The sequence below is a fragment of the Benincasa hispida genome, chromosome 2 (genome assembly GCF_027475165.1).
Source record: "Benincasa hispida cultivar pf3 chromosome 2, pf3_genome.v1.1, whole genome shotgun sequence".
Classification (NCBI taxonomy): domain Eukaryota; kingdom Viridiplantae; phylum Streptophyta; class Magnoliopsida; order Cucurbitales; family Cucurbitaceae; genus Benincasa; species Benincasa hispida.
The window spans coordinates 60,104,934-60,132,168 of NC_143479.1; the positions used below are offsets into that span (position 1 = coordinate 60,104,934).

Genomic DNA, 27,235 nt, shown 5'->3' on the forward strand with positions numbered 1-27,235 from the left:
GCATGACTTTGACCAAAACGTTGATGAGCCTTGTGTCTACAAGAAAATCTTCAACAATTTCGTAGTTTTCCTAGTGTTGTATATAGACGATATCTTAGTCATGGGGAATGATGTAGGTCTACTTGTTAAGATTGGTGTCCTAATTCTCCTGGAGTCTCGTTGTTTTGTAAAGACACATATTGTTCAATGAATAAAATAAGTGTTATTTAATTCTGGCATTTACTCATATCCAATAAACAAAGCTCCTTGGTTATCTTATGTTAACTTAAGCATATATATGTGATATACAAGTGGATCATGCTTTAAATGATAACCTAAATCGGTATGTAGTATAAGGATTAAGGTGGGATACCTGATCTTGGTAGCACTACGGATACGGCCCGCTTTGTAGAGGTTTGCAAGTGTTGTAAACTACCACGATGGTAGATCCTGACCATTCATGTGGAGACGTGGAGCGAGGGCGTCCTATACAAAGAGTTTGTATAAGACCTGGACCACAAGATGACTAGACTCTGTATATAACGCCGTTGATACTAGAGACTTGCATCTCACCTAAACAATCATAGGTGACACGACCTCAATCCTGAGTGTTTTGGGAACTCCTGCGTTTGAAGGCAATCCTTTGATTAGTATGGGTGAGAGTTGCCAGATTGCCAACTCAACATGTCTACCTTTCTAGGGATTTGTCTGATCTGGGTGCTAGGAACTCAATCCACAATATGGAATTCACTCCTTTCCCAAAGTAGGGATAAGTAAAGAGATTACTCCCTTAAGAGCTGATTCCGTGGCTTGAACATAGTGGCCATAGCTTCTCTTTGGAAGAGAAGACTCAGTCATAGTCGGACTATGATTTATGTTCATTAGAGGGATCAGTGGTACTTAAGAAGACAGATGTAACTACAGAGGCATAACGATTATTGGCCCAGCTATACTTACGAGCGATCTGTGAAGGGTTGTCGCACTGCTGTTTGGTTAAGATGGACACATAATATATCTGTAGTAAGGAGAGTTCAGCTGTCGATCTTTAGTGGAGTGCCTGGCAGTTAACACATGGTGGATCCCGTGACTAAAGATTTTAGTCAGTTATTCACGTACCGTAGGAGCTTCAGAACTACAGGTCCATGAGGCCCCCTTGGTAGCTTGGATTCTGTTGAGCATCAGTTCTTGGTGTTGATTTGAAATGTTCAAATTGACAAGAAGTATTTTGATTATATATGATATAATCGATATGATGTATGAGATACATCTAGTGGAGGATTGATGTAAATGAGATTTACATTAAGTACCATGGAATAGAAAAAGAACTATGGTTTATATATTTCATGAGATGAAATATTAAAACTATAGGTTATAAATATAGTATTATAAGTTGATTATCATTTATGTTTATAATAATATTCATTATTAGATAATTAATTCTTTTTCTTTTAAATAACCAAAGTAGTGGATGGTTATTGGATCATGGTAACCGTGAGTTTAAAGGAAAGTGGTTTCCTATGTTGAAAAAGAGGTTTTACAAACGATTGAAAAAAGTTTTTTGAGTTTTTCTCTCTCGCGCAAAGAAACTCACGAAGTCGTCAAGTAAATTCAGATTTAATAAACGACGGCTGGGCGAGCTATATGATCATGCAATGGCGAGCTAAACGATCGTGCAATATTTACTAAACGATTGCATAGTTTTGCTAGACGATCACTGGGCCAAGGTAAATGATCGTGTAGAGTCTGTAGGCGACAAACCGAGCTAAATGATAGATTAAACGATTGCATAGCTTTTGCTATACGATTGGGCATCGACCTAAATGATAGGTCTCTGCCTTCTCCCACTTACCCAGTCGTGTACGCGATCAATGTTTCCTCCATTTATCTACCTCATATCAAGTTCGAACAGAGCCCAACCTCTGTATTTTCACACCGAGAATACCAAGGTCGCCTTGTTGGTGGTGTCAGACTCAACTCGACACTATCGAGGTTTTCTAGAGGTCGTTCGTGGTGCTGTGGAGGCCGTTCGCTGTTGCGGAGGAGTTCGTGATCGAGGAGATCATTGAGGACGAGCGTGAAGAGTTCGTGCAGTGTTATGGTCGTGTAGATCGGGTGTTCATGGTTACTGTTGTTTGAGCGATCAAAGTGCACATAGGTGCGTGGAGACACATCTGTTATTGTTCGTAGAGTTTGTCTCCCTCGTTCGTTTGTTGTTCATGTTGTAATTTCTACATTGTAATTATATAACCATTTGTATTCAAGTCGACTATAAATGATATGTTCATTCATGATTGTAATTTGGAATAGTCTTGTTCCGCTGCTCATGGAAATCTCGAGTTTGATTTCCTTCACTACTGACATTAGTTAAGAACTGGCTAGTGACCCAATTCCAAATGAAAGATTTTGGAGAGGCTCAGTTTGTTCTTGGTATTCAGATCTTTTGGGATCGGAAGAATAAAGTGCTAGCGCTGTCTCAGGCATCGTACGTTAACAAGTTGTTGCTCAAGTTTTTTATGCAGAACTCCAAAAGAGGCCCACTGTCTTTCTAGCATGGAGTTACATTGTCTAAGGAAATGTGTCCTAAGAAACCTCAAGAGGTTGAGGAGATGAGACGAGCCCCTTATGCATCTGCATTGGCAGTTTGATGCATGCGATGTTGTGTACTAGACAGGACATCTTCTACGTTGTGGGGAATGTCAGTAGGTATCAGTCTAATCCAGGACAGAATCACTAGACTGCAGTCAAGAACATCCTCAAGTATCTTCGGAGAACAAGGGACTGGATACACGAACTCTGACTTTCAGATTGATAAGGATTCTCAGAAATCCACTTCAGGGTCAATGTTCACTCTTAACAGAGGGGCTGTAGTGTGGTGAAGCACTAAGTAGGGGTGCATCGCAGACTCCACGATGGAGGTCGAATATGTAGCGGCTTATGAAACTGCTAAGGAGGCCGTTTGGCTCAGAAAGTTTCTGACTGATCTGAAAGTTGTTCCAGACATGTCTAGGCCTATCACTCTCTATCGTGACAATAGTGGTGGCGAACTCTAGAAAGCCCAGAAGTCATAAGCGCGGAAAATATATAGAGCGGAAGTATCATCTCATCTGCGAGATAATGCATTGAGGGGACGTGATAGTCATAAAGATCGCTTCGGAGCACAACATTGTTGACCCGTTTATGAAGGCTCTCACGACTACAGTTTTTTAAGGTCACTGATGACGAGCAGAAATGCACGTCATTATAAGCCTTTTAAGTAGAAGATGCAGCAATTATATTAAGAATTCATGAGAAAACGAGCTTGCGTCGATCGACAGTAAGAATCTCAGCTAACCTACTTTTATGCGTTATTATGCGTTCAATTGTCTATCTTGTAGCTAACGCAGGAAGCGGTCGCATACACGGAAGCTAGGCTATCGCAAAGACGACCGCATGCGGGAAATCTCTCCATCGCAGAGGCGAACGCATACGTTCGACATATGGATGTTGCGGCCATTAACCATATGCGTCCATCGCATAGAAGTTGCGACTGTCAAGCGAATGTGGTCATCGTAGAGAGAGATTATGGCTGCAGAATAATAACCATAATAGAGGGATGACCGCAAGGGTGGTGGAATGCGTTGATACTCCAAAAACCAAGCATGAACACATACCTCGAGAGTATCAAAAGGTGATGTTGACATTTCACCTACCATGTCGTTAGCAACAGAGATTCAGAAAATGACCATCACACCATGAGTGTCAGATTCAGAGCAGGTCCATAAATGCTGTCGGTGATCAAGCTCTATAAATAGAAGTCGTAGAGCAGAATTTCAAATCATCCAAGGTTTTTCGCCTGAGGTTCTCTGCCTTAGGGCATATCCTTGTGATCCAGACCAAAACGTGAAAAGATAGCCGTGAGAGTTTTTTCATCCCCTCAACCATTCCGAGTGACGCCTGGAGCCTTCGTCAGAGTTAGAGCTCGCGAGAGTCTACTCCACCGTCCATCCATGGCACCACTGGCAGCCTTGACGCACATCTGATGGAAGCAAGACATTGCTTTCATCCGCCCCTCCATATCTCTTCTATCCTTATATTGTATTACATTTTGGCTTAAGAGATTAATACATTTTGTGATCAATGCATTTCTATGCTTTCCTTCGATTCCATCTCCATCTTCATTTACTTAGTATCCTTTACTTTCATTGCATTAATAAGTAAGACTGTTAGAGTATCGCATACTTAATCGTGCGACATAGAGATATGAAACATGTAGTAAACCATCGGGAGGTGTGCGTTGCACGAGTGTTGTGAGAAAACCTTATTTGTTTAATGTGAAGCTGTAGCAACGCTTGTCTATAAGCGGACGCAATGCTTGTCTATGAGTAGAATCAACAGCAACCAACTGCCCGGGAAGGTAAGTAGTTGATCGCATTAAGCAATGTAAAGAAGTGTTCACTAGAGATAGAAATAATCTTACGTCAACCATGTTTATGTGATTTACCTTGTCTTATGAGCACATCATTCATCATTTAGGCATACTTGGGAGAGTAGTCTAAAGACCAAATCTAGACTCAAGAGAGCGAATTGGATCGCATAAGCAAGAATGGGGAACTTAGGAATAAGCTCCATTTGCTACTACATAGCGTATGCACCCTTTAAGTAGGACATGGTGGTATGTGGTCATCTTGCTTATGTGTGAGAGCACGTGAGCAAGAATAGAGACTTAGAAATAAGGCCTCGCAACCTATCGCATGCGTCTTCGTCAAGTGTGTATAGCATGATCGCATAGTTTGCGTTGGCTGGGGTTACCCTTGCGATCAAGCTTAGTGTTGCAGTGAAGACATACTCACCATTTTATCTATTTTTTCATGCATTTTACTACGTGTTAACAGTTGTCGTGTCTCTACCTCTCGGCCATACTTTCATCGCTTAATCTGATAGTTAGGGGTAGGAGTAGTGCATAGCCTATAACTTTCAACATTCTTTTATTCTTCCCCGAAAACACATTACCACATAACATTTAGCTACAAGTCCCTGAGTTCGACCTCAGATCACCGAGAAACTTACGATCTCGTTATACTTGGCGAGAGCGCAAGAAAACTTGTGATAGGAACGTATGGTCATTACATAAGAGATTAACGCATACTTTCCATTCCAACGCATGACCATCGACGCATGAGAACAAACGCATAACCTAAGACATGCATCACATAATATGCGTCCCATAATTTTTATCACCAGTCACCTTCAGAGCATGGGTCTACGGGACCGCCCGCGGCTGGGCTAGGGTAAGTGGGAGATTTTTCTACTGGGCTTTAGTGCCCTAGTTTATTGATCGTTACTCGTTGTTATGTACACCCACTTGCTTTAGGACAAGTGGGAGATTGTTAGGGTTGATGCCCTAAACTCTCGTTAGGTCCTGTAGTTTGTAAACACCCGTATTGAACAAACGCTTGTGATATAATAATATGAGATATTTTCTTCACTGTTGTCTATGAAACATGAGATGTTTTATTTGCTTTACCACAAACCAATAAACTAAGATCCCTAGTTGTCGTTATAACTTAAACATGTATGTGGAGACATACAAGTGGATCATGCCTTAACTGATAACCAAAATGGTCTGTAGTATATGGATATAGGAGGGAAACCTTATCCTGGTGACACTATGGATGCGGCCCACTATGTAGATGGTTATAAGTGTTGTGACATGCTACAAATGGTCTGATCCTAATCATTCATATGGAGACATGCGAGCGGGGGTGTCCTATACAAAGGAGTTTGTATAAGACTAGACCACAAAGTGTTTAGTCTCGTTATATAATGTCGTTCATGACAGAGACTTCACTTCACTAGGATGACCATAGGTAACATGACCTTAATCTTGAGTGAGTTGGGAACTCTTGTCTTTAAGGGCAGTCCTTTGATTTGCATGGGTGCGAGTGGCCAGATCGCCAACTCAAATCTACCACTTTGGGGATTCGTCTGATTGGGGAGCTGGGAACTCAGCTACACAAGATGGAATTCACTCTTTCTCTGAAGCAGAGGTAAGTAGATAGATTGTTCTCTTAAGAGCTGATTTCGAGGTTTGAACGATGTGGCGCCACACACCTTCTCATGGCCCGAAAGGTGTCCACTCATAGTAGGATTATGAGATATTATTCATTAGAAGGATTAGTGGTACTTAAGGAGTTAAATGTAATTACAGAGGCAAAACGGTAAATTGGCCCAATTGGAATTACAAGTATCGTACTATTGATTGGTTATATTCGATGGATACAGAAATATATCTGTAGTAAGAAGAGTGCAGTTGTCGGTCTTTAGTGGAGTGTCCAACAGTTAGCAGATAGTGGATCTTGTGGCTAAAGATTTTAGTTAGCTATTTACGTACCGTTGGAACTTCAAGCTACAACTTCATAAGGTCCCTTGGTAGCTCACTGGATTCAAGTTGAGAATGGGTCAGTTTGAAGTGTTCAAATTGACAAGAGGGAGTTTGATTATATATGATATGATTAAACTAGTTTAATTATATATGATATAGTTGACATGATGTATGAGATATATTAATTGGGGAAAAAGAATATAAATATGATTTATATCTAGTAGAGGAGAAAAGGACTATGGTTTAAATGTTGCAATTGATGTGATATTAAAACTATAAGTTATAAATATAATGTGATAAGTTAGTTATTATATTTATTTATAATTAAAACAATTATGAGATAATTGTTGATGGTTTTCTCCTTAATCGTGAGTGAAAGTGGGAGGTTACATTCAGTTTTCAATGAAGAAGTTCTTCGAGGAACGTGACTATTTGAAGGTGTTTCACAAAGAAAAAAAGTCTTCAAAGGTAACGTATCTTGAATCCTTTTTCTTGTAAAAGCATGTTGTAATTTATTTTGAATACATATCTTTTGTATGTTTACTGTAAACTTATTATTTGATAACTAATGAAATTTGGACAATCCATTTCTGTTCAAGGTTCTCCTTAGACGAGTTTCTTCACCTAGAACAATCCTCTCGATATTCCAATGAACGACTCCTCTAACGATCTTGAACACGAACGTCTCATCGAACAATCTTGAATAAGACCACGAGAATAACCTTGTTATTCTCAATGATTCCAATAGAAGGATAGGTAGTATCCAACTATTGGAAGAGGTTGGGGAGGAAAAACCTTTGGGAGAGTAGAGAGGATTTCTTTTTGTGGCTTAGGGAAAAATTTGCACAATGAATCTTTTTTCAAAAGGGCCATAAGGAAAACTTTATATAGAGAAGGGTCAACCCCCTTCTCCAAGTTTTTTTTTTCCAATTTTTTCTTATGCACAATTAATTAAATAACACTTATTTAATTAATTAGAACATTAATTAAATAACTATTTATACATTAAATCCAATTTATCGTGTATATATATTTAATTATCATAAACATCGTATGTCTATGTTCAACACCTCTCTAATTATTAATTATTTCTTTTTGAATCTAATTCACTTAAATTAATTATTTGAATCTCATTCAAATGTTTCTTTCCAACTTAATTTGAATTGTAGATCACATTCATAATCAATTACATATTAATCATATTAATATACGATTTCCTCAAATTGAATTTGAACAACTCAAATCATTCATCTTTAATATCCTTTAGTGAGCTAACAAGGGGATCTGGTGGACCTGTAGCTCAGAAGCTCTAATGATATGAGATTAATTAGCTAAACTCATTTACCAAGTTAATCAATATTTGTTAACTGTGGTTACACTCTACTAAAGATCCACAGCTGCACTCTTCTCACTAAATATATATTTTTATGTCCACGGATGTAGACCAATAATAGCAAGTTAGTCCTTCACGAGTGTTCGTAACTCCAACTAGGTCAAATTACCATTTTACCCTTGGCTACCTATGTCTTCTTAAGTACTAGTGCTCCTCTAATGAACAACCTGTTTGTGGTTTAACCAATAAACAGAAACTCTCATGAGCCAATGAGAAGGTAAGGCCCTTTATTCAAGTCCCGGAGACATCACTTAAAGAAGCACTCATCTACTTATCCTAAAGACGGAAATGAGTGAATTCCATCTTGTATTATTATGTTCCCAGCTACCCACTCTGTCTTGTCTCCAAAATGGTAGGCTTATTGAGTCGGTGAATTAGTCACTCTCACCCATACAAACCAAAGCACAACCCCTCATGAACAGAAGTTCATAATATACTCAAGATTAAGACTAAGTTGCCTAAGTCATCCTAGTGAAATAGAAACCTAACTAGTCAGCGGTGTTACATCTAGTGGTTACTATTTTGCGGTTTGGTCTTATACAAACTCATGGCATAGAATACCCTTGCTTGCATGTCACCTACACAAACACATCGGATCATTGCATTTGTATCAAATACAAAGTGAGTCGTATTCATAGTTTTACCAGGATAAAGTACCCAACCTTATCCCTATATTATAATCCTTTAGGTTGTATCTTGAACATTGATCCATGTATATCTCCACATACAGTTCAAGACTCATAAGATAGTCTTGGATGTTAGTCTATTGGATTTAGGGTTATTAAGAAAAAATAGAAAACAACATAATAACATTTATTGAATTAACATCTATAACTATTTATTGATGATGGTCAATTAATTATACTTTCTACCTATGAGTTTTAGGGCATAAAACCCAACAGATTATACAGAGATATTTTCACTAATGATAAAACAGACCTCTTCAGACTCCTATTATCATTGGTTTCTCAAAACAACATTGAACTAGATCAGTTAGATGTCAAGACTGCCTTTTTACATGGACATTTAGATGAAACTATATATATGGTGTAATCTAAGGGATTTAAGGTAAAGGGGAAAGAGAACCTCTATATTTTTCCAAATAAGTCTATTTATGGATCTAAAGAGTCCCCTAAATGTTGGTACATAAGGTTTAATGACTACATATAGACTATTAGGTTCCAAAGAAGTCCCTATGATATATGTGCCTATGTCAATTCATTCTTCTATGGAGACAAGGTATACCTACTTCTCTATGTTGATGACATGTTGCTAGCAGGGAGTTCTAAAGAAGATTTACCACATATCAAAGCTCTCCTAAAAAGAAAATTTGACATGAAGGATATGGGTCAGTCAAGAAAGATTCTTGGGATTGAAATCACAAGAGACAGAAACTTCTCTATCCTAAAATTCAGTCAAGCTAACTACTGTGAGAAAATTATAAGAAGATTCAACCTATCCAATGCCAAAGTTGTGACTGTTCTTATGACATGTATATGCTTACTAAGCTAGCATAATAGGATTTTGGTTAAAGAGCTTAATGGAAAACTTTGGTATATCATAAACAGTAGTTAAAATCTACTGTGACAACCAAAGCATTATCCATCTTTCAAAAACCTTAATCTCTTCCTCTCTATTTGAACTATAGAAAGTATGCTTAGGTTTATGTTTTTTTATGGTTTCTGTCACTCTGAATATTGTGTATTTTGTAGAACAAAATTTAGAGATTGATGCTCCAATTGTTTCCGCTGCGGTGAATTCCAATCCCTTCACCTTAGACCATGGTCAACCCTAGTCATCGAGGTAGAAGAAGAATCTGAACCCTACTCTGTTTCATCATCTGGTATTTTGTATATTTTTTAGTTTTCTTCTTTCTGTTCTCAAGAGTATGTCATGTGTTTTTCTATTTTGAACTCATTCAAGTCCCTTGAGTCTTTTGATTCTTTCTTTTTTCCTTTTTTCAGATATACAAAAAAGCCAAAATTCGACCTGCCTAGCTCCCTTCAGAAGATGGAGTTTCTTTGGAGCATTGAGTGCTACATCAACTCAAGTAAGAAGTGTTCGAAGAAATACGAGAATTTCTTCGTACCTTGAAAGAAGGATAGGTCATGTCGAGCAACTAACATTATGAATTCACCCTTCTTAGAGGAAGCCATGTGATTAAATTTACTACTTTCTTTTATTTTATTTCTAGATTAGCTTATTGTTTTTATTTTGTAGGGACCCCCTAGAAGAGAAGAGCATCTTTCGAGAGGCGAGCCTTGCTACCACACCTCAAAGACTGTGCATGAAAATGCTTACAGGGAGGTTTTCTGTTCCATTGTCTTTATTTTCATCAGGTTGAGATTAGAGATACATTGAGACAATATATCATTTTAGGTTGGGAGTAATAGTTATATATGCATGTCTAGTAAGTCTTTGAGCACCTGAGCTCGGACTTTATGGTTAAGCTACTGATATGATTGTTGCTATGCATATATTGTGATGACGACTTTCTATAAGGGGTGTTCGAATAACCCGATGACCCAAAAAAATTGATCAACCCAACCCAGTCCGTGCAGTTTGGGTTGGGTTATCAACTCATTAGGTTGGGTTGTGTTCAAATCAATGAAAATTTTATGGGTTGAGTTGGTTCATGGGTTCACTTATAACCCGAACCAACCCAAATCAACCCGAACTTATGATTAACTTTAAAATATATATTTTTTGTTACTTATAATACAATTATTTATACATATATTGATTTTAGTTTCATTTAGTTTCGTTATTTTTTGAATAATTTATTCTCCAACAACTCTTAAAAAGAGTTTCTTAGCACTTTGAAAAGAAAATTTTCATTATATAAATTAAAATTGAGTTGTTAATCTTAATTCAATATATGAAAATAATCAAAGCAGATTTTTGTTGGATGCCCTAAATCTCGTAGGGTCCTATGGTTTATAAATCTTGTATGAACAAACTTGTATGTGATTAATAATATTTGATATTTTATTTACTTTGTCTGTGAAATATATAATATTTGAGTTGTATTACCCACAAACCAATAAACTAACATCCAAACTTATCATCGTAACTTAAACATGTATGTGAGATATACAGGTGGATCATGTTTATGTGATAACCTAAATGATCTGTAGTATATGGATAAGGTTAGGTACCTTATCCTGGTGACACTACGAGTATGACCCGCTTTATAAATGTTACAAATGTTGTAAAGTGCTATAAATGATCTGATCCTAATAATTCATGTATTAGACATGCGAGTAGGGATATTCTATACAAATGAGTTTGTATAAGATTGTTCATAATAAAGACTTTCATTTAACTAGGATGACCATAGGTAACATGATTTTAATCCTGAGCGAGTTATGAACGCCTGCCTATGAGGGCGGTCCTTTGATTTGTACGGGTGAGATTGGTCAGATCGCCCACTCAATAAGCCTATTATTTTGGGGTTTCGTCTAGTTGGGGAGCTGGGAACTCAGCTACACAAGATGGAATTCACTCCTTCCCCGAAGTAAGGGTAAGTAGATAAATTGCTCCCTTAAGAGTAGATATGGGGTCTTGAACAATGTGGCACAACACCCTCTCCTGGCTCGAGAGGGATTTAGTCATAGTAGGACTATGATCTATTGTTCATTAGAGGAATCAGTGGTACTTAAAGAGTTAGAGGTAATTACAGAGGCAAAATGATAATTTGGCCTAGTTGTACTTACGAGCAATTTGTGAAAGGTCATCGTATTGTTGATTGGTTATATCCAATGGACACAAAAATATATTTGCAGTGCGAAGAGTGCAGCTGTCGATCTTTAGTGGAGTGTCCGATAGTTAACAGATGGTGAATAATGTAATTGAAGAGTTTAATTAATTATTTACGTACCGTTGGAGCTTCAAGCTATCGGTCCATAAGGTCCCCTTGGTAGCTCAAAAGGATTTAGGTGAGAATAAGTTTTTTGGTTAATTTGAATTGTTAAAATTACTAGGCGGGAATTTAATTATATATATAATATAATTAAATTGATTCAATTACATATGATATAATTGACATAATGTATTTGATACATTATAGTTTAATTAGAGGAATAAATATTTGAATGTGATTCAACTATATTATTTATGAATGAGATTCATAGTTGTTAAATTTAATATAAATATGATTTATATTAAATGTCATAAAATAGAGAAAAAGAACTATAGTTTATATTGTATATGATGCAATATTAAAACTATAGGTTATAAATATAATATGATAAGTTGATTATCATATTTATTTATATTATTAATTATTTGGATAATTAATTCCCTTTTTCTCTCTAACCACCTTAGTGGGAAGTTAGGTGGTTTTGTGACAAATTGGGATAAATAAAATAAGATTTTATTTTTCCATTGAGAGATTCATGAAAAACAAACAAAGCCTATACGATAGTCTCATTGAACTACACGATTGAAGAACTTCTCTATGTGATAGTGTTGCTTCTTCCTCAATCGTCTTCTTCCTCCTAACTCACAAACTCCCTCCTATCCAAAATAGCCAAAGTCCACCACTCTTGGGTTCTCACCCTAAGAATACTAAGGAAACCAAGTAGTAGTGTCCTTCCTCTTTTGGTTCGAGTTCTTGTTATTGTTTGGAGTGTTCGTGACAATTTGAGGGATTTTGGTGAAGAAGAGTTCTTCAAGGATATAATCACTTGAACTCTGTTTCTTATTAGAAAGCATGTTGTAATTTTATGTTATGATGCATAACCCGTACTGTTTACTGTAAAGGTTTGTTTTCAATCGAAATGGGATTTGGACAATCCGCTTTTGCTCATAGGTTTTCTGAAAAACGAGTTCCTTCAATTTTTACGTATTTATATTTTACTTCTTTCTAGAATAAAATTTTAAATAAATGATCAAAATAACCCAAACCAACCCAACCCAAATATTTTATGGTCAGGTTAGGTTAGTGATGAAAATGTTTGCAAGAGAGAAGAGAGTTTCTTGAAGGATTCTTGAAGAAGGAATTTTATTGATGTGAATAATGAATGAAATGATAACAAGTTCCCTTTAAATAGATCCAAAGGTAAAGGGTGGTTTTATACCTAAACTACCTAACAACTAACTAATCCTATCCTTTTTTAAATAGACCCAAAGGAGAAGGGTTTTGTCACACCTAAGCTAAAATGTTAAAATGAAAAATGATTAAAACAAACAAATAAGAAACAACCATGTAAATTCCTAAAGTAGCCCTACATCAGTTCTTCCCCCCTTAAAATAACTCATCCTCGAGTTAAGTTGAGAGTTTGAAGTCTTATGGAGCCTTATATAATGTCTGCCACATTAAATGTTGAACTGATATTCATGTCTGGGGGGAAGGTCTACTTTTTAAGAATTTTCTCCAAGGCGTTCAAGGATGGTGAAAGGTCCAAATTTCATTTATGAAAGTTTGTTTGCAGCCCCTCTAGGAAGTCTTTCTTTATTGAGGCAGATCATGACCGAATCTCCTGGTTTGAAGCTTATTGTTCGATGGTGGAAATCAACTTCTATTTTGTACTTCTTGTTGGCAGCTTCTAGGTTTTCAATGACTTCCTGATGGATTTTTTGCACTCGATCGATCATCACAGAAGCTTCATAACTGATATCAATAAAAGAAGGACGAGTTGTAAGATCAAATGTAATTATAGGAGAGCTAGTATAAACAATATCGAATAGGCACTTCCCTATTGATCGGTTTTGCATGTTGTATGCAAATTTAGCTTGAGCTAGTGAAGTATCCCATTGTCTAGGTTTATCTCCACTTAGACATCGTAGCATGTTACCAAGTGTTCTGTTAGTCACCTCGATCTGACCATCTGTTTGAGGATGGTTTATGGGACTATATTTTAAGTTTGTCCTAAACCTCCTCCAAAGATTTTTCCAAAAGAAAGACATGAACTTTACATCTAGAAACAATGGTTGTAGGAATGTCGTGAAGTCTAACAATTTCTTTAAAGAAAAGGTTAGCAATGTTTAGAGCATAAGTTTTTCTTGCATGGAATGAAATGAGCCATCTTGCTAAATCTATCAACTACAACGAAGATAGAATCATAACCACTTTGGGTTCAAGGTAGTCCTAAGAAGAAATCCATGTACGTAGGAATTGGAAGAGGAATGTAAAGTCTAAAATTTTGAGTGTTTTCTTTGGATATTTGATATGTATAACAGTGTTTGACAAAATTGTAGACATCTTTTCTTAGTTTGGACCAATAGAAACGTTCAGATAAAGATAAGTAAGTTTTATCTCTTCCTACATGACCCGAGGGGCCACTTGAATGAGCTTCCTTAATGATTGCCTCTCTTAAGGAGCCTTGTGGTATGCATAATTGATTGCCGCGAAAGAGGAATCCATCTAATATATGGAAGTCTCTAGGGGATTCATGGAGGAACATGATGTCCAAATAGTTCCATAGTCCATGTCTTGCTCATAGCATTCAGGTAGGTGATCAAAGGCTATAATGGAACCTTTCAATAGGGTTAGAAGGTTGGATTTTCTGCTTAAGGCATCAACTACTTTATTAGTTTTTCCCAAGTTGTGTTTAATAACAAATTCAAATTTTTGTATGAAGGATATCCACCTAGCATGCATTCTGTTGATGTTTTTTTGGGAGTGAATGAATTTTAAGGAGTAGTGATCAGTGAGGATAACAAATTTCTTTCCTATTAAATAATGTTCCCACTGGTGTAAAGCTCTCACTAAGGTATATAATTCTTGTTCATAGATGCTCCATTTTTGTCTAGCTAAGCTTAGTTTTTCACTAAAAAAAAACTCTATAGGGTGGGTTTATTGTGAAAGGCCTGTACTTATACCTATACCGCTAGCATCAACATAGACTTCAAAGATTTTATTAAAATCCGATAACGTTAGCATAGGTGGATGAGCTAGTTTAGTTTGAAGTGTCTTAAAAATATTTAGGGAATTTTTATCCCAAACAAATTTACCCTTTTTAAGACAGTTTGTTAATGGGGTTACATTAGTGCTGAAGTTTTTTTTTATGAATTTTCTATAGATAGATGCAAGACCAAGGAAAGATTGAACCTCTATAACCGTTGAAGGAATTAGCCAATTGGTAATAGCTTTGATTTTAGAAGGATCAGCTTGAATACCTCGATCATTGATGATAAAACCTAAAAAAGAGATGTCGGAACATAGAAAAGCACACTTTTTAAGGTTTATATACAAAATATTAGTAGCAAGGACAGTGAATACTTCCTTTAAATGTGAGAGGTGGTCATCGACCGTCTTGCTATAGATGAGAATATCGTCAAAGTTTACAACCACAAACTTGTTTAGTAAAGGAAGAAAGATTGATACATAAGCCGCATGAATGTATTTGATGCATTGGATAGCTCAAAAAGCATCACCAACCATTCAAATAAGCCCTCATTGGTTTTGATGCCGTTTTCCCTTCATCACCAGGCCGTATTCGAACTTTGTGATAGCCACTAAGTAGGTCTATCTTAGAAAATACTGTTGAACCGACCAATTGATCTAACAAGTCTGAGATTCTAGGTATGGAAAATCTGTACTTGACTGTAATTCTATTAATAGCACGACTGTCAACACAAAGTCTCCATGAACTATCTTTTTTTTGGAGCTAATGGAGCAGGCACCGTGCATAAGCCGAGGCTCAATTGAATGTGTTTTTTCTGAAGAAGTTCCTCAATTATGTTATAGAGAGCTTTGTATTCATTTGGGCTCATTTTATAGTGAGGTATGTGAGGTAAAATTGAGTCCAGTATTAGGTCGATATGGTGTTGGATGGCTCAAAGAGGTGGAACGTCATTAGAAGTTTGGGTAAGGGAAGGATAAGACTCTAAAAGTTTAATAACCCTGTTGTCTACAGTGTTATCAACCAAAGCCTCAGGGCTATCTTTAATAAAGAGTGTCATAGTGAATTTGGCAGCATTAGATACTGCTTTCTTATGAGAAATGATTGTGAACAAAGGTCTCTTGAGCTTGCTGCATCCCTCTTTTTTTACGTTGTGGAATAAGAGCATTGAGAGGTAACAAGACAACTTTTTTTCCCATCCATACGAACTCAAATGTGTTTTCACACCATTTGTAGATGATTTAGTTATCATACATCCATGGTCTAACAAGTAAGACATGACAAGTGTCCATATCCAGTACATCACATACAATTTGATCCTTGTAGTGATTGCTTATTGAAAGAGGTATCGTGCATATTTTACTTACAAGTATTTCACCTCATTTTTTGATCCATCCGACCTTGTAGGGGCTAGGATGATTGTCCGTTTTAAGTTTGAGGGTTTGCATAAGTTTTTTGGACACCAATTTTTGGTGCTCCCACTATCCACTATTATGTTACAAATATTTCCTTTGGTTGTGCAACGAGTTCGAAATAACTCATGTCTTTGTGGATTTGTTGTCATGGATGGTGTTAGCAAAATTTTTTGGATGACATATGATAGTGCTTTTCCCTCATCGGCCCCCGTATAAGCAACATTGTTAGCAACCTCTTTTTCATCATAATCATCTTCTTCTTAGTCTTCTTGATCTTTTTGGATTGTAAGAGTTCACCTTTATGGGCAATCACTAGAGAGATGACCGGTTTGGCCACACCTAAAATATTTTCCCAAGTTAGGCAGATTATGAGGATTATTTTTTGAGTTAGAAGAAAGATTCCCTTTTTGTTCAGTTTCTACCCTAGCCGTTAAAGGTTTTTTTCTTTTAGCCGAGACATTTTGGTTGGAAGCCTTGATTGCATCTTATTGAGCCTTCATTGGTTGTGATGATGAGCACTTATCCCAAGTGGGTTTCTTTCCAAGCCAATGCTTTTGCCTGAGAGTTTCATCTTCTTCCACTATCGTGGCATAAGAAACAAACTCTGCTTAGCCAATGGTTGAAGATGTAGCTTTTCTTTGATATCATACCGCAACTCATCTATATGGCTAGCAATCTATTGGTCTTCACTTTCGACTAGGTTCTTGTGAACACTAAGTTGATGGAATTCTTCCTTGTATTCTTCAACATTCCATATACCTTGCTTGCAATGTTGAAACTAGTTGTAGAGAAGTCTTTCATAATTGGCCGACAAGAATCGCTTCTTCATGAGTTTTAACATCTTTGGCTAGCTCTCAATTGGTAGTTTTCCAAACATCTTTTGATCGTGTTGGACTTGGTCCCACCAAGCGGAAGTACCACTCTTTAGTTTGAAGGACACAAGCTTAACTTTCCTATCTTTGGGAGTTCCCGTGTAATCAAAGAAACATTCAATATTTTTTACCCAATCGAGAAAAACTTCAATGTTTGTGCACCCGTTGTAATATGGAAGGTCAATTTTCATCTTGTATTCAACATCTTGTCTCTAAGGTTGTCTGCCATAATTTCTTTGAGGATGATGCCAATCTTGAAAATTTTCTTAATCATTTTGCCTATGATATGGCTGATCTTGGAAATTTTCTTGGTACGGAAGATGTTCTTGGAATGGAGAGTATCTTCGGTAATAATCTTGCATTAGATTTCCAAGATTTTCCTCATCAGAAGAATCCAAACCTACAATATTATGAGGGAGGTGTCTTTGCTGAAAATTCTTTTGGTTTTGTACATGGTTCTGCCCATTCCTTCCCAATTGTCCTTTTTGACCAATCCCAAATGGAGGTCTTGGAAGAGCTCTATCCCAATCTTGGTTTCTTTTATCGAATTGAGGTTGCGTTTCTTGAAATCTTGATACTCTCGAGATGACTCTTTCTTGTCGAGCATGAGGTAAGAATTTACGTTCAGACTCACGGTACAACGAATTAACTTGTTCTTGAATATTCAAAGAGTTGGAATTCTGTTCTTGGACGGTGGCAACAGCAAGGTGAACTAGATTATCCTTTTCTTGAATACGCAAAGGTCTGAAATTTTGTTCTTGGATAATGACAGTAGTGTTCTTTCTCTTTTATTGAGTGAGGAATTCTACAACTTGCTGAATTCTAGCCATCGTTGCCATTGAACCAACCATCTTAGATTGTACATCTAGTAGTCGAGAGCCTTGTTCTTCAAGTGCAGCTTCCACATTGTTCAAGTGCCAGTTGAGGGATTGTGGAGAAGATAAAGATGCTTCCGCATCAGCAGTAGGGGGATCGGAATTCTTGGTGTTCTTGGTCACCATAATACCCTAAATTGAGGGTGCTCTAATATCAATCGATGCAAACATTTACGAGAGAGAAGGGAGTTTCTTAGAGGATTCTTGAAGAAGGAATTTTATTAACGTGAATGATGAATGAAATGATAACAAGTTCCCTTTAAATAGACCCAAAGGGAAAGGGTGATTTCAAACCTAAACTACCTAACAACTAACTAATCCTATCTTCCTTTAAATAGACCCAAAGGAGAAAGGTTTTTTCACATCTAAGCTTAAATGTTAAAATGAAAAAAGGATTAAAACAAACAAACAAAAAAGGATTAAAACAAACAAATAAGATACAAAAGGATTAAACTACCATGTAAGATCCTAAAGTAACCCTACATTAGTTGGGTTCATTTTTTAATAAGGGTTGTTTGAGTTGAAGAAATTTACAACTTGAACAATTGGGTTGGGTCTAAAAAGTCTTCAATCCAACCCAACCCACAAACACTCTTACTTTCTATGATAGGTTTTAGATAACTTTCTATTTGCTTTTTCTATGATTCACAAAATGTATGCATGATTTTGGGACAATTTAAAAATTTTTCTTAATTCCCTCGCATATTTTGAGCACATAGTCGTCTTATTTGTGGTTTTGAATGCTTAGGATTGAGTTATTTGATCCATACATTTGTTGTCACCCCGAAAGGTCCATGTGATAGTTGTTAAGTAACCGAAGCTCAACTTAGTAATGCATGCTTAGGTTTTTGCCAAACTCTTGTTTTGTAAAGTAAAAGCTTGTTGTATGCTAAATAAAAGGCAAGCATGTTGTAGAGTAAAAGTAAGTTGTATGATATTTTTTAAGAAGATTACTCATTTTTCTTAGGGGTGTGATTAACCTGGGGTGACTATGATACTCGTAGTTTCCTTCTGAGCTAAAGTGTCCTTGAGGAATGAGTAAGTTTTGGAACCTTTAAAGAATACGTTGCTCGTAGTTGGATGTCTTTCACGCAACCTGTGTGGATAATCCAAAATAAAGGTGGAGTAGTCTAGATAAGGGTTCCTTTTTTATGCAAAGTATTGAAAAAAGAAAAAGAAAAAAAAAAGTAGAATAAAAGTTTAGTTCCCTTAAGTTTTACATTGCCATCTTGGGTCTAGGAAGCTTAATACTTGATCCTCCAAGCCAAAGTAGGAGGAAAACGAGTTGAGGACCGAATAAAACCCTACCGAGCTAGTAAAGAACTAGATAGGATTGACTAAGCACACACACACGTAGGGGAGACTAAGCACACACACGTAGGGGATAAAAAATTAGTTTTAAATTTCTTAATTGAGTGCATGCATTTGAATGGCCCTATCTTTGTGAATAGTTTGCTATCTTTAGCCTTGGGATTCGAGTCGCTCATTTGCATCACATGATTCATGTCTGTATTTTGTTTGCCTTGCTCGAGGACGAGCAAAGTTTAGGTTGGGGGTATTTCATAGCTCTCGAAAAGAGTTATTTTTATGTCTTTAATCTAGCTTACTTGTTATGTTTTAAATGGTTTAATATCTATTCTTGTAGGAATTCGAGCAAATCATGCATTTTGGAGTGTACGTGTTGTTCAGGGTAGATTTGGAGATATCAAAAGTGAAATCGGGCATCTGGGGCTTCAAGGGATCAAAATGACTGAATTACCCTTGCACCTAAGAGCAGCGATGCTTACTATGCACTGCGTTCGACGCTCAAAGGCAGTAGTGTGCCTAGGCGAAAGCACCGCGATGCTACCCTATAGCACTCTGAAGTTCGGCGACACTGCGCGTGCTCAACCAAAAAGCCAGAGTGCAGTTGCGCTCTTTCGTGTCTATAAATGTTTCTTTTCATTTTTTGGGGGAGGATGTTAAATTCCATGGAGGCCGAAGTGGAGCTCCGTTTCCTTCTTCTCCTTTCATATTTTTAGCATCTTAGGGTTAGTTTTTACATTTGTTTTGGGTTGTATTTCATGGGTTTGAACTCTTTTCCTCCTCATCCTTTGTCTATGAAGATGTTGAGGTAAATTTTTCTTATTCTTGGGAGTTAACTTGTGTATTGATTTTGAGAATTCTCCGAATTAACTTTATGTTCTGATTTATGCATCTTTGAATCCATCTGAACTCTTATGTATGTTTATTGGTTCGATTGACACTATTTCCTTTGAATGTATGTCGAATGCTAAAGATTTTAGGCTTATGCGATGTCTTGATTCTCCATCTAGCAAAAGTCACTAAGTAGCAAATATTGAATCTTGTATTCTAGGGTTTATAGTCTAACCTTTAATCTTAAAATACTTGATTTGATTTGTTCCAAAGAACTTAGGTTAATTAGGGTGGGCTTTCCGGTTAATTAACCACACAATAGTAACCTAGGGCTTAATGCAAATATAATTGATTCTTCACAACCGCTAAGGATTCCGTAGGATTGACCACATTTAGTTAATTAGAGCTTCTTAGAGGTTTTAATTATACTAGGTGACTCACATGATTCGATCTCAGCTAGTTGTTCGTTTTTGTAGAGGCTTGTTAAGGTGAGTCAAGCTGTTGTTGTGTAAAGCATGATCGATATGAGTTAATAAAAATAGTCTGATGATAAGAAATTACATAGGAACCCAATTACTCCCAAAAGCTAGAATCTTTGATCCTTGGGTACATTTACCCGCTTGATTTTAGTTTCTTGCATGTTTATCTCTATCCACACCAAAACCCCCTCATTCACCTCTATAACTAGTAAATTGGCCTAACGAAACAAATTGTGTTTTCATGCGAATCGACCCGAACTTATCACTATTGCTACATCTCTGTAGTGATAGGAATAGTTCGGAATTATAAATTTTCTTTTGATTTTTAGCTCTTTTCGAAAAATAAACGACACCAGAAAAGGCCTAAGTCAATTAGCATTATCGTGCCATCGCCTTCCATCCAATTGTTGTTCGCCACCTTCCACCTTCCTCCTCCCTATTCTCTCTTCTCCCTTCACTTTAGATTGCCAACAACCGCAACAACTCAATGTCTCTTCCTCTCTTTAGATTTTTTCTACCAATCTCTCTCACCATCTATCTTCCTCCGTGATTCCTTCTTTTACAGCGATGATGTTGTGGTACTATTCACTTAGGGGATTTGAAGACCAAGATCAAGAAAAAGGAAGACCATAAAAAAAATATCCATTTTGTTAAAAATTATTTAAAATTTGATTTGAGATTATTCAGGACTCTTTCTCTCTTCTTTTCCTTTTTTTTTTTTTTTTTTTTTTTAAGTTTCATCTCTTATCTCAGCCGATGCTTCGTCGCTTCTAGATTTTTCAAATTTTTGACCATTTCTCCGGATCTTTCCGACTATAACCCATCAAGAACCTGAAAAGCTTCTTCAAGTGATCGATGTTGTCGCCATCCAAGACAATCGTTGGCTAAGGCTTCAAACTCTTCTAATTTTCAGCATAAACTTTTTTTTCTTTTAAATATTTGTGAATGGACAAATTTGGCCTTCCTATTTTACCATAAAACCAACAAAAGTGTTTGATTGCAACACTTACTAAACTAAAGTGAGCTAATTGATCAAATTAAAAGTTAAAGGGTGTGATTGTAACAAACTTGAAAGTTCAGAAGTGGTTTGTGCAATTTTTCCAAAATTTAACTATTAAACGAAAAAAATTAATAAAAATAGAAATATCCTTTTAAGTAGTTTGGTTGCTCTAATTTCACTTTTGGAAAAAATAATAATAATTAAAATCAATTTTAAGAATTTAGAACCAAACATAAATATGATGGTATAAAATCAATTATACTTAAATCTCTTTTTCTAAAATCACTACTTCACACATGTACATTAAAGTCACATACATAATCTATAGGTAATGAATTTATTCAAAGGTCACGTTTACCAATTTGTAATAAAAATTTTGGTGTCATCATAATGAAATTCTATTGATAAATCAATCGTAATGGGTCATAATAGCAAATGTAATTAGATTGTTTTTTTATCATATTTACTTATAGTTATAAATTTTACCACATTTACTGCTACCATTATTGTTACATTTACATCTAAGGGTCACACAGTAACGATAATGGTTACGGTAACAGTGAAGATGCCAAAATTCATAATTTTTTCTTTGTAACAATAACAATAATGACAACTCTCCTCCGCTCGTCAATCAGTTTGCAATTTTTTATTATCGATTTGGAAGTTTGAATATCAATACCAGAGTAAAATACAAGTAAAAATAGCCAAAATAATCCAATAGAGCCCATTTTTCATATTACCATTAATTTATTATATTTTGACTGAAGTAAACCTAACCACTTAAAAAAATAATAATAACAAACAAACACTTTCGTCAAAGCAAACACATTTCAACAGCTTCTGTTCATGCTGGGAGGCCATTCGCTCCACCATTTACTCCATCACTAAATATTCATTTCCATTACTTTCAATCATTGCACATACCATTACATCGAAACCAATGCCTTTACACAGTTGGCTGAATTTGATTCTCATTTTCCATCTCCTCATCCCACTGCTAATTCCCTCGAGTTCTTCTCCAAACCCAGATGAGTTATCTCAAATCCCTTCAATTTTCCTTCAATATGCTAAACATCCAGAGGTTTTTGATTGGATGGTTGATGTCAGAAGGAAAATACACGAGAACCCTGAACTGGGTTTCGAAGAATTTGAGACCAGCAAGCTTATCAGAGCGGAGCTTGACCGTTTAGGCATTTCTTATGAATATCCAGTGGCCATCACCGGCGTCGTTGGATTAATCGGAAATGGAAACCCTCCTTTTGTTGCTATTCGAGCAGACATGGATGCTCTAGCCCTTCAGGTACCACTTCATACCCAAAATTTTAGAGTCTCGGTCTTTCTTTCTGTTTCTTTTGTTTGAATGCGATTATGAAATTCAATAGTTATATGGATGATTTTGAAACTGAGGAGTGAGGGCTATTTGCTCTCATGAACTTTGCCCATTGTTGCACACTGGATAATATTGTTACATCTCAAAATCAATTGGCAAAAAGGCAAAAAGATGAGTAGCTCGTCCATCATAAGAAGAGTGTGAGGTCCATGATCTTTCTAAGGGGATCTCAACATACCCCTGAAGATGTTGTTGTTATATAGGAGGGCGTAGAATGGGAACATAAAAGCAAAGTTCCTGGAAAGATGCATGCGTGCGGCCATGATGCTCATGTTGCTATGCTTCTAGGGGCTGCGAAGATTCTTCAACAGCACCGCCATCTAATACAGGTTCTTGTTCTTCCACTTGAAACTTGTGTCGTTGGATAATGGATATGGAGATTACATTTTTATGATTGCTTTAACAATTTAAGTTGGAGATGCTAGAGTTGTCACATACATATACCTACAACTCTCATTTTGTTCATGTCGTTTTGAAATTTGAGTTTTTTTTCTTTTTCTTTTTCTTTTTCTGGATAGATTGATCCACAACTCTGTGCTAGTCTCAGAGTATCTTTTCCATTTTTTTTCTCGCTTCTCCCTCCGTCTTTCCCCTCTAGCTCTCGCTTCCTTTGTTCCCTCTCCTTTGTGTGCAATCCCCTTCACAAAACATTGAAACAGTGTTAGGTATCGAAACACGAAAAAATATATGAAAACACTAATGATAACTATATTGCAACGTCCCAAAAAAGTTACAATATCAATAGGTTATGTCTCTCGCACAACCAATCCACTAAGGATTAACTAACCAAAATATGACCACCCTCTACAAACCCAAACTCCTATTTATAACCAATCCATCTTTAGCTAGTTACTTACTAATAAGGCATCGATATTCCCAGGATTCCCCTATTAGAACCCTTACAAATAGCTATCACTGAAAAGAGAGAGCGAGAGGGAAAAGCGGGAGCAAGCAAGCAAGAAAAAAAGATTTACTGATGCTAGCAAAAGGGTTTGAAGAACTTATTTCCAGAAAACGGTCAAACTCCATTTGGGCCCAAAATTTTAAGTCATTTCCGAGTTCATGGAATGCATTCTGGTTGAGGCATATTTTTACTTATTGTTTATCCACAGGTGATAAGCGAGGGCTTTAGAAACTAAATGATTGGTTATTGTAAAGCAGCTTGTAACCCTAGGGGTATTTTAGTAATTATGTGTACCCTAGGGCTTCCCACTAGTCTATTTATTTGGCCTATTCTCTTGTACTTTATGTATCAGAATTAATAATAAAAATCAGTGTCTATCATGGTTTTTCTCTCTATACTAGGGTTTCCATGTAACTGTGTTGTTATTCTCTTCCGTACTCTTTTATTTTTGACATGGTATTAGAGCAAGAGGACGAGACCCTAACCATTATGGAAGAGAACCATCCACAGTCGCCTTCAGCTGGTGGATCTTCGAGTTTTGATATGAAAACTGCTATTCGAGCCGCGGTAAAGGAGTGTTTTCAAGCTGCCTTATCGGAATTAATTTTTGTCGTCCAGTTGCAGTCAACAGAAAGCCGCCATCAATGGGAGCCGCACATGGACAGATCTGAAGAATACACAAACAGAGCCGATCTGCCTCGTCTCGCGTCGTCGTCAACTGATCCCTTAGGTACGGCTGCAGCAACTCCTCAGACCCATCGCGAGGCGGACCAGATCTGGCTCCGATCGGGGACGTCCGCATCCGCAACAACCCTTCAGCAGACAGAGTCTCTTCCGATCGCGCCTTCGACCTGCAGCTTCCGATCGACGAATAAGGTGGGCTTCCGATCGCGCCTAGGGCTTCAGACCTTTGACAGCTTCCGATCGAGCCTAGGGCTTCGGCTTCGACCTGCAAAAACTCAACTGCGCCGACGTACCCTAGGGTTTTCGCATCAGATCCGGCGAACCCACTCGTTCGGCAAAGTGAACAGGACCTCTCCGATTCTGCCTTAGGCGCATTCGACCAACAACAGGCCGACAACTGCCTCCAGCCGACGACTACCTTCCAACCGTCGATTTCCTTCCAGCCGTTAGTGGTTGCCCCGTTTCCAACCGGTTGTGGCTCGACCCAATACTCAGATGAAAGCCCGGTAAATTCTTTCCCTATTTTACCTACTACAAATATCCTGCTTGTGTTTCCCTCAGTTGACAATACGACCAGCCTGAGTACGGTTGGAATCAGTACCATCGCCCAGTCAGGCAATATACAGTCTTTTGGTCTTATTAGTGTGAACGGTAAAAAACCTTGGATTGTTGACTCAGGGGCAACGGATCATCTTACTGGTACCTCTGATCAGTTTCTCTCATATTATCCAAGTGCTGGTAACGAACGAATTAGGATTGCAGATGGGTCGTTCGCACCTGTTGCAGGAAAAGGGGATTTATCTCCGTTTGAGGGTTTGGTTTTGCGGGACATTTTGCATGTTCCTAAAATTTCATATAATTTGTTATCCATCAGTAAGATTACAAGAGATTTGAATTGTCAGGCAGTTTTTTCACCCAACTCTGTTTTATTTCAGGATCTAAGCTCGAGGACGACGATTGGCACTGCCCGGCACGATGGGGGACTCTACTTCCTAACTGATGATGTTTCTAGGAATGATTATAGGACTAACCTTGTCTCCTTAAATTTTTCTACCTCTGAGAATGATTTTCTGTTATGGCATTACCGATTAGGGCATCCGAACTTTCAGTACATGAAACACTTATTTCCACATTTATTTCGCAATATTAATGTGTCTTCTTTAAAGTGTGAAATGTGTATTCATGCTAAACAGAGTCATGTCTCCTTTCACTCCCAACCCTATATACCATCCAAACCCTTCACCTTAGTCCACAGTGATGTTTGGGGTCCCTCACCAACCACAACCTCCACAGGGAAACGCTGGTTTGTCACTTTTATAGACGATCACACTCGGCTTACTTAGGTCTTTCTTCTCACTGATAAGTCCGAGGTGTTATCTGTATTCCAACAATTTTATGCCACTGTGGAAACCCAGTTTAATGCCAGGATTGGTATTTTGAGAAGTGACAATGGGCGGGAATTCTTTAACGCTTCCTTCCAGGAGTTTCTTACTTCCAAAGGGATTATCCACAAGAGTTCGTGTGCCTACACTCCCCAACAAAATGGGGTAGCAGAGAGGAAAAATCGTCATTTGGTGGAAGTTGCTAGGTCCTTAATGCTATCCACATCACTCCCGTCTTACCTATGGGGTGATGCTATCCTTATTGCTACTCACTTAATCAACCGAATGCCTTCCCAGGTCCTCAATTTTGAAAACCACTTAGACTGTTTAAAAGAGTCATACCATACGACTCGTTTAGTCTCCGATGTACCACTTCGAGTTTTTGGCTCTGTTGCCTTTGTTCACTCCCATGGTCCAAACCACACGAAATTTACCCCCATGTTCAAAAGTGTGTCTTTGTTGGGTATCCACTCCAGCAGCGCGAATATAAATGTTACCACCCATCCTCTCACAAATATTTTGTTTTCATGGATATCATCTTCCTTGAGGATCAACCCTTCTTCCCTGTTAGCCATCTTTAGGGAGAGACCTCTAATGAAGAGACTAACTGGTCCACATATACAATTCCTTGGAGTCTGCCTCTATTCCCAAACATGTTGGTCATATCCTTCCTACCAATCAAGTCCCATGGATAACATACTATAGGAAAAATCTCAGGAAGGAAACAGCGTCACCTGTTGCATCTCCAGCTCCGGTCCATGAGTCAAACTTGACATCAGGTACATGTATTCCTAAAATTAATGAGATTGGTACTTGTACTAACGAGTGCAAAAAGGAAAAAGGAGGAAAATGTGCTGATAGTACCACTATAGCAGGTGGGAAGATGACAGTGAATGACGATTCAGACACAGCTCTAGAAAATGTGAGTGATACTAAAGATAATGGTGAAAAAGGTGTGATTTCTTAAGATCAGAAACAGGAAGAGGAGACTAGTGATCACAATGGAAAATTTGACAGATTGAAGGAATATGATGCTTCTCTTGATCTTCCAATAGCCCTGAGGAAAGGTATTCGGTCATATACAAGGTACCCCATGCATAGTTACATGACATACAGTAACCTATCATTAGAATTTAGGGCCTTTACCACTAGCTTAGATGCAGAGGTGATACCGAGTGACATACAGGAAGCAATGGGAACTGAAGTTTGGAAAGCTTCTGTTATAAAGAAGATGAGAGCTCTAGAGAAAAATGGAACATGGGACCAGGTGATCCTACCTAAAGGGCACAAGGCGATTGGGTGCAAATGGGTTTTCACTATAAAGTACAAGTCAGATGGGACTGTTGATTGGTACAAAACCAGGTTAGTTGCCAAAGGGTTTACTCAAACCTTTGGGGTAGATTACTCCGAGACATTTTCTCCCGTGGCTAAACTCAATACTATCCGAGTATTGCTATCAGTTGCAGTTAACAAAGATTGGCCCTTGCATCAACTGGATGTAAAGAATGCCTTTCTCA

At 37.4% G+C, this 27,235-nt stretch overlaps 1 protein-coding gene across 1 annotated transcript in view; it reads left to right on the forward strand.

Moving 5' to 3' along the window:
* Positions 1 to 22,148: 22,148 nt before the first annotated feature.
* The window catches only part of LOC120070918 (IAA-amino acid hydrolase ILR1-like 4), a 36,094-nt gene continuing 31,007 nt past the window's right edge, over positions 22,149 to 27,235 (forward strand). Inside the window, exons 1-2 of the mRNA XM_039022826.2 lie at positions 22,149 to 22,658; positions 22,952 to 23,077. Coding sequence (XP_038878754.1) covers positions 22,299 to 22,658; positions 22,952 to 23,077 — 486 coding nt within the window. The 5' untranslated portion in view covers positions 22,149 to 22,298. The remainder of the gene's footprint in view (positions 22,659 to 22,951; positions 23,078 to 27,235) is intronic.